This window comes from Sinocyclocheilus grahami, unplaced genomic scaffold, assembly GCF_001515645.1.
Source record: "Sinocyclocheilus grahami isolate Dianchi unplaced genomic scaffold, SAMN03320097.WGS_v1.1 scaffold888.1, whole genome shotgun sequence".
In the NCBI taxonomy this organism is placed as follows: Eukaryota; Metazoa; Chordata; class Actinopteri; order Cypriniformes; family Cyprinidae; genus Sinocyclocheilus; species Sinocyclocheilus grahami.
In genome coordinates, this window is record NW_015506067.1 from 566,782 (window position 1) to 579,097 (window position 12,316).

Here is a 12,316-nt window from a genome sequence, read left to right on the forward strand (position 1 = left end):
AATTCATTTTGACAACTAATAGAATGTTAAACACTGACTGTTTTTCAGAGTTCATTGATCATATAAAATTGAGTGAAGGTTGACTAGTTATCTGCATGTCTCATCCATGAGTGGGCCTATGCAATGATGGAGAACAAGCAATGGTGCAATGGTGGAAACACATGTTTGTGAATGGGCATTTGATTTACATTTGAGAGAAACTAAGATTGTAAACAAGCATACAAACTAGCCACTTTTCACTGAAAGTTGCCATTGTAATTCAAAATAGGCCATCTGTGTAATTCAAATAGATTCAATGAGTTGAAAACTCTTGCTACTTCATACTTCAATACAAAACAATGCTGAACTTTGACAAAAAATAGATTTTTAAATGTTATAATAGTGATTTTATAATGTCTAAATATAAATCCATTAGCAAAACATGTGAAAAGAACTATATTACAGAGTTGAAATGGTAAAGGAGACAATAAATGATCCTCTGCCGCCATTTAGTGGTCATAGTGGGAATCATGACATTCATTTTAACAGTATTTGTTTTTCTACTAGGTGAATTCTTGGCAGAAATCTTCAACTTAGCATGGCAAATTTTCCATGAATTTTCTCTTTAAGTAAAAATGAAAAAAAAAATATGCAGATGTTCTTTCAAATAAATTTGACTATATAAAAATATGCAAAAATATTAATAATTTTGAGGCAAATTATATATATATATACACACACACACACACAAATTACCTAACTAATAAGTGTGCAATAGTACATGTGTTTGAAAATAAAAATGAATAAAAAATGTGTTCTACTGTCTGGGGTCTGCCATCAGGAGTTAAAGCAGTGGTTCTCAAACTTTTTGTCTGAGTGAGAGAATAACTGTTATTGTTATTATTATTCTCTCTGTTATTTATTTATTTTTTGTGGGTTTCTTGCTGTCCGCTAAGGCATAGGACACACACATGCTTTCCTCCTCACCAATGACATTAAACACCGTGTCTACACTGGACGCAAGCGGCAAAATACAGTAGAACCCATTATAATCAGCGATGCGACACGACACGACAAAACCCGACATTACACTGATGTCTTGGTCTATTTATGACATACTGACACAAAGTTAAAATGATTTGCAATGGTCGCTTGTCACGTCCAGTGTAGACTTGCAGCGCGACGTGACAACTGTAGCGTCTGGTATAGACACGGTGAGTGAAGCCGAGAGCAAGATATGCCTCATCATATTTTCTGCATTTAGCTTTTAAATGACCAACACCTGCCTGGGTCTGTGTGACTTCATCTATGGCTTTTCTCTTCCCTTTCACAAACTGATCCATCTCCCATTCTAAGTAACGTCCTTTGGATTTTTACTGTTTTATTTATTTTCTTTTTCTGCTGATGACCCGTGCCCCCCCTGCAATACTCGTGTGCCCCCCCTGGCGGGCGCGCCCCACACTTTGAGAACCACTGAGTTAAAGGGAATGTTATGTGACACACTTTTCTTTTCTTTTTCTTGTTTTTACTTTTCACTTTTTCCCTATGGTATTAAAAAAGGGGGAAGGGGATTGAAACCTTTGTCACTTTTTTCACTCCTGATGAGTTTGTACCCTTCCATGCACAAGCTAGTAATGGGCTTTTGGTCATTGACTTGCAGATGCAATACTCGTGTGCCCCCCCTGGCGGGCGCGCCCCACACTTTGAGAACCACTGAGTTAAAGGGAATGTTATGTGACACACTTTTCTTTTCTTTTTCTCGTTTTTACTTTTCACTTTTTCCCTATGGTATTAAAAAAGGGGGAAGGGGATTGAAACCTTTGTCACATTTTTCACTCCTGATGAGTTTGTACCCTTCCATGCACAAGCTAGTAATGGGCTTTTGGTCATTGACTTGCAGAAAGTTTTCTGCGCGAGTTAGTGTTAGTGTTAGGCTACTAGAATACAGGGGGGCGCCGACACTGATCTTGCATACCCCTCGGCAAATGTGCAGTTGCGCCCCTTTATATATAGCCTATATATATATATATATATATACACACAGTGGGTACGGAAAGTATTCAGACCCCCTTACATTTTTCACTCTCCATGTAAGTTTCCATGAAGAACCTGCACAAAATGGATCTTTATAGTCTAAAAAAATGTTCTTACAAAATGATTCTTCGTTACTCTCTCATTTCATGTAAATATATTTTTCTAACTGGTAAAAAGTGAGCTCAGATGAGATCATTTTCCTATGGCCCAGATTCTGACTCTGAATTCTGGATTTTAGAGTCAAAATATAGGCTATAGGCGAAGTTAAATTTTATTGCCGTGATTCGTTTATGAATAAACTGTGTTTTTAAACGAATCTAGTGAGTCAATGATTCAATTACCCACTCATAAAGACAGTCACGTACTTTGTTCCTGAATGAATCAGCTGTTCGAATGAATCAATTGAATGAATGATTCAGTGAAAAAAATCAGTGACTTGCCTCCACCTGCTGGCAGTTTTAGTTTAATTTTTAAAGTATTTTTTCTGTTATTTAAATCATTTAATATTTCTATATTCAAAATGTTATATTTAAAACATTAACCTCAACATGAATTTATGAATTTAATTGCACTAATGCGACCTCTGAGCCTTATTAAACGTCTGAAAATACACCTACAAGCCACTTGTGTGTTCTTCTGTGCCAACTCTGTAGCACAAATGTATTTCTTAAATACTGATTTCATTTGATTGGTAACTTATTCTTATTATACTTCTTATTCTACTTGTTTTTATTCTGTTATTTTAATTAGAAATGATAAAAAGCTTATAAAAATATATTTTTTAATTTGACATAAAAGATGACATACTTTTAATAAAGTTAGAAAAATGCCATTACAAAGGTAAAAACAAAATTCCCTGTAAATCACTTTAAGGAGTCAAATATCACCTCGTAATAGGAAGGTTAATTTTTTATCAGAATTTTTGATTACTGATTAGAAGGTGCTCCTAAATTTTTGACCGTGCTCCTAAATTTCTTAAATTAGGAGCACAAGCTCTCCTAAAAAGAAAAGTAAGTGTAGAGCCCTGTAATGAATAATACTATGAAAGGGGTTGTGGTGTTCGTAAGTTTAAAAAGCACGTCTTAAGGTTTGCATTTAGACCGGTCTCTCACAGAATTATCTGAAGCGGTTCCTCATAACGAATCAAAATATGTAAGAAGGGCACAGATAATGAACAGTGGTTGAAGCTGATATTTACTTACAAACAACTGATACAAAAGGCTACTATTTCAGATGTAACACTGAGAAAATGCAGCTACTGTTGTGTGAATAAGTGGCCATTCAAGTGTTTTTTTATCTGCCTGCATCATTTTTAATTTGTTGAACATGCACTAGATAAATGGTCAACGGTCTTTGATGATTCCATTGCTTTTTGCCATGCGTATGTTATGTTAGACATAATCGAGAAATTAAAACTTCTCTCAGAAGAAGAAGAATCTATCAAATGCAAATGTTTACTAGATGAGCTCAGAGGAAATAAAAAAAAAACTATCTGAAAAAAAATCCTAAATATATTCATAATGATAATCTGGAAGAGAAGCAAGCTTTTAGAAACAGGAGAATCCTGTTGGTTGTAATGCTAGAAATGTCTTCAAGAGGTCTGAGAAAACTATGAACAAAATTACCACAGACGTGAATTATAATTGTGTGTATAATAATCATCACATGCAGCAAAATATGTGATCAATGAATGCTCATTTAGCCTCTCACTTTATTGGAGAATTGGTGAAGACTGAGTTTTGGATACATTGTGCATATGTAAGTAAATAAATGAAATTATTCCTCGACTGTAGGCCTATGCAGGAGGCGCTTGTTTTCTGCTGTACTGTTCTTCCTCGCCGCTGGATGGCGACTGTGTGCGGGTTTTTTTTCTTCTATGAGTCGCTGTACTGTTTTCTGTCCTCTACGCTAGAAGCCGCTGCTGTGACGGACGGGGGACCATATTAAGACACACGGGATGGATTGTCCATATTAAGACAAAGACCATATTAAGACAATGGCGAGACGCGGAGTGACTCCTCGGTTAAACACTGTGTACATTCTGTCGCAACTTGTTTGCTGAGAGACCATGTCCTAAATGACGGCGTCACAAATGTTTACACAGTGCACAACAAACATGTTTCCATGTTTTTAATTAGCAATTTAGGAACCATTTATTTTATATGAATATATGCATAAATCCCAAAAACCTAAGAAGTGAAAGTGAAAATGAGCTGCAAAAATTAGGACTGTCTGTCTGTGTCTGTGTGTGTGCGTGTGTGTGTGTGTGTTATCAATGAGGTTGTTCTTGTACAGGTTAAAGTATAAATCCTCGCTGGTAAATAAGGATGAAACTAGAGCACGATCATCACGTCCCTCGTTTACTAGGTTAAAATGTCATTGTGTTCTCTCTGAAAATCTCCAGAAAACCAAAACAACTAAAAATAATTCGCTGGTAAAGAGCCTTACATAGACAACTGGATGTTCACTTACAAAACTGTGGCTATTCATAGGTTCCTCCACAATGCCGTTTTTATTGTTACTGCAGTAAAACTGGTAAAAAAAAATAAAGAAATAACAGAGATGTATGTATGTATGCATGTGTGTGTGTGTATATATATATATTTAAAATGACAAAGATTCTGATTTTTTTTTATTTTCTCTTTTTCTTTTTTGACTGCACAGTGAATGTGTTATTGGGGGACGCTCTATGGCACAGTTATGTAGGTAAGGCTCTTTGAAACTTACAAATGAAAATTTCTTGGAAAAAGCGTTTTAAAAAACGTTCAATTAGCTATATCAGAAATATAAAACATTCAAGAATGTGAATGATTAGGAATCGACAATATACTGATGCTTTATTAAAGTGTCTCTCAATGTTGCAATATTGAACATGTCAAACACAGAAGCTAATGCAAAGCATTACTCGTTCAGCATGTCACATGTAATCGCTGTTGTCTTGTAATGGCTTGTGTACTTCGAATCGTTTGAAGGGTTTTGCGTAAGAGGCTGGAGGTTATCACTCTTATCTGCTCCCTTCATTCAGAAAGTCTTCACTTCTGCTGATGACCCTCAGTCAGATCAGAAAATACTGACAGACAGTAAAAAATGTTAGTTTCTTAAATGTCTGTAAAAAAAATAAGAAAATCTTGTGACTGCGCAATGAGACTCTGAGTCTTGTTTGTTTAATCATTTTATTTTTCTGAATAAACAACACATAAAATTAACCTGTCAATCATAGCCAAATTTAAGCCTGCAACACAACTACTGTCCCTGTTGAAAAAATGGGGTTAAAATAGCCCCCAAAGTAGTGCAATGACCATATCCCAAATATCAAAACTCAAAGTATACAGTCACTGTCAGATTGATCATAAACACAGCTGAAAGGCTTCTAGTGGCCCTCCTTCACAAAACAGTTGTATCATAGGTAGACGCAAAATGTTTCAATACAAGCATTTCAGTCAAATGTAATTTATGCAATATTTCAAACCAGGGGAAAATCAACCCATGGCAACATTTTAAATGTAGCCTAATTCCATGGGAAAAATGCGGATTTGACAACCCTGCATCCAACAGGAGCTGCAGGAGGCAGATTTGACTGATCAGGGGTTAAGATTAGGAAGAGATGACTGACAGATCATGCTGGAGGATTTGCTGCTCGACCGATCCTGAGCTCATTGACAAATATCTGTTCTTGTAAGATGTGCTTCCTCTACACAGAGCACGCGTGATCGCGAAATCAAAAGTCAAAGTGAACCGCGAGCGCTCATGCAAAAGCGATTTTAATACTCTACATATTAATAGCGGCCCCCTGATGCGCGAAAATTATATACATGTTTGTGGGAGCATGCAGGAGTGGACAAAAAAAAATTGCGGGTGCGCAACAGACACACTGCAGAGTGGGCGGTAATGGTCAGAAATTCAGTGGTAGCAGAAAACAGTCTTATAAAAATGCACACAACGAAACCATTCGAATTTATGTGATGTTATATTGTTAGCACTCATGTTATTGCCTCCTCATGATGAATCACTTGTTTTACGCTTCCTCATTGTAAAGGTGCTGTCACGTTTACCCTTGCAAGTTTTCCCCATTGGCTAATCGAATATCGTGTTAAAGGTGCCGATCCTAGACTTCTGGTGGCCCTAAGCAAAACCGGGGGGAGTGTCTCTTCCGCGGCTCGGTACGCTTTCAACTGTTTTTTTTTGTTTGTCTCGAGCAAGAGACTGTATGACATTCACGTTACATGATTTGACTGATTTTAAGTAGAAAGGGTGACAGCACACCACATTAAAAGAAATGAACATTCATGTTTTCATAACCGCTGGCCAAATTCAAAAACAAAACTAAAATGAAATCATCTTTGAGAGCAAGGGGGCCCCCTGGTGTTTTGGGGGCCCTAAGCAGCTTGCTTACTTTGCGTATAGGGAGGATCGGCTCTGCAACCAATGAAACGTGAAAAAGATTAACCCAGTAACTTTGTTTTGGGAAGCCTTTTTCTGCAAGCATCTGAAAAAACGAGCGCGTCTGATTTCTCTCCCTTGGTGACGTGGCAAAAGGATCTCATTATAATATTACCGCCCCTTAATCATGAAAGTTTACACCCACGGCGCCTCATTGTGTTTTCGCAAGCGACAACGGTGTACCGGCTCTAATGCCATGATGAAAGTTTGAGCAAAACATGCTAACTGTTCAGTCTTTGGCTGCACAGACGAGCACAGAACACCATTTAGAGTCCCAGCCTGTGGATTTATTGATTAATTTACTGTATATTGCTGCTGCCACACAGATCTAAAATAAACATGTGATTTATTTCCCAGCTGTTTACCTTCACAGACATAACTGACTGTTTTTGTATCTCGAGTGTGTTTTTAATGTAAACTTGTGTGTGAATGAGAATTTAGTTTAGTACTCACATGCTGTGACAGCCGCTTTCTGTCCGTGTGCTTCGGATGTGTGCTCTCAGAAAAACGTCTATCAGAAGTTTAAACTCATATGGTTTAAAACGCATGATTTCAGCGCGATAAACATGAGAATCAGAACCAAAACAGATGTTTTTAGCAGATACGAGTTGTAATGGCGCAGCTCTATTCTGGAAAAGGGGGCGGGGAGCAGCAGCTCATTTGCATTTAAAAAGACAGGCCCGAAAAACAGCGTGTTTCTGCTTCCACTCAAAATAGGCATTTTCAAAAATGATATAATAAATGATCTGTGGGGTATTTTGAGCTGAAACTTCACAGACACATCCATATTGTAAAAAGGGACATAATATGTCTCCTTTAAGAAAAAAAAAATCTCTCAAAGCAGATTTCGCGTTTTCTAGCATATACGCTGTGTTGCCCAACATAAAGCTGCTGGGTTTGAAATGGACCTCTCTTCGAGTTCTTCCTCATACTGTAGGCCTATATCGCTACAACATTTTGCTCACGAAAGTCCGCTAATGTTATTGTAAAAAGGGGCATAATATGTCTCCTTTAAGAAAAAAAAATCTCTCAAAGCAGATTTCGCGTTTTCTAGCATATACGCTGTGTTGCCCAACATAAAGCTGCTGGGTTTGAAATGGACCTCTCTTCGAGTTCTTCCTCATACTGTAGGCCTATATCGCTACAACATTTTGCTCACGAAAGTCCGCTAATGTAACCGCTTTGTGTTTGCTAAATTATATATGTAAATTAAAATACCAAAAATCAAACATACAGCATCCTCATAAAGATCGTACATCGTATATAAAAACTTTATTATAGCACAACATATGCAGCATTATTTACTCACAAACAGACAAGAGAAGCAAAGTGGGCATAAAGTGCATTTTAAAGTTCACATCTGTGTTTACAGCACTGGTCTCAAACTCAATTCCTGGAGGGCCACAGCTCTGCACAGTTTAGCTCCAACCCTAATCAAGCACACCTGATCCAGCTAATGTGTGTAATCCAAGGTCTTCAGGACTACAAGAATTGAGTTTAAGACCACTGGTTTACAGCATGATTCTCACTTCAGTTAATTGAGAATAAAATGGATCACAGTCAAAGAAACATCCCATGTGAAGATCTTGTTGATGTAGTTTTGATCAGTCTCAGGATTTGAGGCCCATCTGAGCCATCAGCTGCTCGTACACCGTCCACGCCATCGCCGCCATCATGGTTCTCCTGAGAGAGCGAGGAACCGCGCCACGGAAAAACCCCACCAAACCATGCTCCTAACAGACAAATCGTCATATATTTAAATAAGGTTCATTTTTTAGGTTTCATTTTTGAGCTGTAATTAGCTTTTAATTATTTATATTATTATATATATATTATTTTCAGTTATTTATTTATTTATTTATTTAGTTAGTTCGTAATTTTGTTCCTTGTCCATGTTTTTGGAAGATCCGAAAGAGTTTGAATTCACATTTTCATGAAAAATTTTATGAAAATGAATTAAAAAAATAAATTTATAAAGTCATGGTTTTTATTTGATTTCAGTTAGTTGTCAAGGCAACATTTCTAGTTTCCGTTTAGTTTATAGTCTAATGTTTCATCTAATGTTTTTATTTTATTTCAATTAATGAAAATGTTTCGTAATCGTTTTAGTTGTAATAACACTGCAGGTCAGTCTAATCAGATCTAAAATGTGAATGACAAACCTTTCTATTTATTTAATAAGACTCATATTGAAGAGGCCCAATGGAATCTCCAGACTTGTTGGAATCTGAAGAATTTTGCAGATTTAAACATGAGGTGTGTCAGTTTTTTCCCCAAAATTCAAAAGGAACTGCCAACTGATTTTTGAGTGTTCTAACAGGGCTTCTAACACAGGTACGATAGCAGATGGTGAAAGTGTTTGTGGAAACCTGTCTGAAAACAGTCATTAGTTGTGTCCTTCTGATTGGTGAAGCTGCTGTTGCATAAATGACATACTTCACTTTTATACAGGCAGCACTCACTCTTTTCACTTAATATAGCACCATTATAAAACAAATAGTTCTGGGTCTGATCTGATTAGATGAGCTGTGTTGCTTCTTGCTTTATTTGAGTGCCAGTCTTAAGTGGCAGAGAGAGGTGCATGTCGGGAGAATCAGGGCATCTGTTACCTTGTAAATGTATCGAATCACATCTGATGTCCTGCTGAAGATGTCTGGACTCACTTGAACATGAGTTTTCACTACATCTGCTGGCTGGGTTACAATAGAGGCCAGAACACCGGCCAGAATACCACAGCTGAAGTTTGCTAGCGGAGCGTAAGACGACTGACTGATCTCTGAAAGAGAGAGAAAGAGAGAGAGCTTATCAGTAGTCTGTGGAAATGTTCCACACGGCTGTTACACAATCCACCGTCACTCTTTCTCCTTATCTCTTATGAAGAAACATCTGTAGATCAGGAGCAATATTCCTGCTGCCTGTTACCTCACTAAATATGATGATGGAAAAAAAAAAAGATTTGAAGGAAAAACTATTTTTTAAACTACAAACCTTTAGTTTGCTTGCAAAACCTTTGCATTCCAAAGAGAAACTGTGCATTCACACAAGATTTTTGCATTCTCCCAAAAAAATGTTGTGTTTGCTTAGAAAATCTGTTCCTTTGAGATATGCTTGCAGTTATGCTTGCAAAATATGTTGTGTTTGTATGCAAAACTTTTGCATTTCTCCGAGAAATTTGCGCAATTTTTATTTTCCCAAGAAATTTTGTGTTTGCTTACAAAGCTTTTGCATTCCCCAACTTGTTGATGTAGTTTTGATCAGTCTCAGGATTTGAGGCCCATCTGAGCCATCAGCTGCTCGTACACCGTCCACGCCATCGCCGCCATCATGGTTCTCCTGAGAGAGCGAGGAACCGCGCCACGGAAAAACCCCACCAAACCATGCTCCTAACAGACAAATCGTCATATATTTAAATAAGGTTCATTTTTTAGGTTTCATTTTTGAGCTGTAATTAGCTTTTAATTATTTATATTATTATATATATATTATTTTCAGTTATTTATTTATTTATTTATTTATTTAGTTAGTTCGTAATTTTGTTCCTTGTCCATGTTTTTGGAAGATCCGAAAGAGTTTGAATTCACATTTTCATGAAAAATTTTATGAAAATGAATTAAAAAAATAAATTTATAAAGTCATGGTTTTTATTTGATTTCAGTTAGTTGTCAAGGCAACATTTCTAGTTTCCGTTTAGTTTATAGTCTAATGTTTCATCTAATGTTTTTATTTTATTTCAATTAATGAAAATGTTTCGTAATCGTTTTAGTTGTAATAACACTGCAGGTCAGTCTAATCAGATCTAAAATGTGAATGACAAACCTTTCTATTTATTTAATAAGACTCATATTGAAGAGGCCCAATGGAATCTCCAGACTTTTTGGAATCTGAAGAATTTTGCAGATTTAAACATGAGGTGTGTCAGTTTTTTCCCCAAAATTCAAAAGGAACTGCCAACTGATTTTTGAGTGTTCTAACAGGGCTTCTAACACAGGTACGATAGCAGATGGTGAAAGTGTTTGTGGAAACCTGTCTGAAAACAGTCATTAGTTGTGTCCTTCTGATTGGTGAAGCTGCTGTTGCATAAATGACATACTTCACTTTTATACAGGCAGCACTCACTCTTTTCACTTAATATAGCACCATTATAAAACAAATAGTTCTGGGTCTGATCTGATTAGATGAGCTGTGTTGCTTCTTGCTTTATTTGAGTGCCAGTCTTAAGTGGCAGAGAGAGGTGCATGTCGGGAGAATCAGGGCATCTGTTACCTTGTAAATGTATCGAATCACATCTGATGTCCTGCTGAAGATGTCTGGACTCACTTGAACATGAGTTTTCACTACATCTGCTGGCTGGGTTACAATAGAGGCCAGAACACCGGCCAGAATACCACAGCTGAAGTTTGCTAGCGGAGCGTAAGACGACTGACTGATCTCTGAAAGAGAGAGAAAGAGAGAGAGCTTATCAGTAGTCTGTGGAAATGTTCCACACGGCTGTTACACAATCCACCGTCACTCTTTCTCCTTATCTCTTATGAAGAAACATCTGTAGATCAGGAGCAATATTCCTGCTGCCTGTTACCTCACTAAATATGATGATGGAAAAAAAAAAGATTTGAAGGAAAAACTATTTTTTAAACTACAAACCTTTAGTTTGCTTGCAAAACCTTTGCATTCCAAAGAGAAACTGTGCATTCACACAAGATTTTTGCATTCTCCCAAAAAAATGTTGTGTTTGCTTAGAAAATCTGTTCCTTTGAGATATGCTTGCAGTTATGCTTGCAAAATATGTTGTGTTTGTATGCAAAACTTTTGCATTTCTCCGAGAAATTTGCGCAATTTTTATTTTCCCAAGAAATTTTGTGTTTGCTTACAAAGCTTTTGCATTCCCCAATATATATTGCATTCGCCCATAAAGTGCTTTAAAAAAAAAAAAAAAAAAAAGTGTCACAATTCACATTTTTCCCTTAAAATAAATATGAGCCAGAAGTTTCTTTGTAAAGTTAACCATTTAAGCTGCTAAAATCCTATTTAATCACACACATATTTAAAACTGAAGCATGTGTACAGACCTCGTGGCAGCGTGTATTTGGCCTGGCTGTAGATCATGACGTAAATCCCAGAAAATGGTGCATCTCTGAGCAGCGTGGCCGTCAGACCTGAGAACAGAGCCTTCGTTCCTTCCGTCCGACACACACACCGCAGCGCTCCTAACACACTGCTGTACTTATAGCGGCCGCTCTGAAACACACACATGCACTACATTACACGTCATACAATGTGTACAGATATACACTACCATTCAAAAGTTTAGGGTTGGTAAAATGCTTTTGATGTTTTTAAAATGCTTTAGTCCCCTATGCTCACCAAGGCAGCATTTATTTGTTCAAGAATACAGTAAAAATTGTGGAATATTATTACAATTTAATGCTGTATATTTTCAGCATCATTACTCCAGTCTTCAGTGTCACATGATCCTTAAAGGGGTCATATGATGCTGCTAAAAAGAACATTATTTTGTGTATTTGGTGTAATGAAATGTGTTTATGCGGTTTAAAGTAAAAAAAACACATTATTTTCCACATACTGTACATTATTGTTTCTCCTCTATGCCCCGCCTTTTTGAAAAGCTTCGATTTTTACAAAGCTCATAGGTCTGAAAAAGCGAGCTGTGCTGTGATTGGCCAGCTATCCAGTGCGTTGTGATTGGCCGAATACCTCAAGCGTGAGACGGAAATGTTACGCCCCTTACATACTGTTGATGCCGTGTCCCAGCCGGAGCGACGAGACCAAAACATTAAAACCCATTACAAACGAGGCATTTGTTACATCCAGTGGGGACATAATTACTGATTATAATGACTTATAC

General features: G+C 37.1%; 1 protein-coding gene across 1 annotated transcript in view; it reads right to left on the reverse strand.

Moving 5' to 3' along the window:
- Positions 1-7,706: 7,706 nt before the first annotated feature.
- Positions 7,707-12,316, reverse strand: part of slc25a38a (solute carrier family 25 member 38a) — a 6,217-nt gene continuing 1,607 nt past the window's right edge. The window contains exons 4-7 of the mRNA XM_016248686.1: positions 11,520-11,688; positions 10,717-10,883; positions 9,698-9,836; positions 7,707-8,047 (exon numbers count right to left, since the gene is read on the reverse strand). Of these exons, the coding sequence (XP_016104172.1) occupies positions 9,714-9,836; positions 10,717-10,883; positions 11,520-11,688 (459 nt within the window). The 3' untranslated portion in view covers positions 7,707-8,047; positions 9,698-9,713. The remainder of the gene's footprint in view (positions 8,048-9,697; positions 9,837-10,716; positions 10,884-11,519; positions 11,689-12,316) is intronic.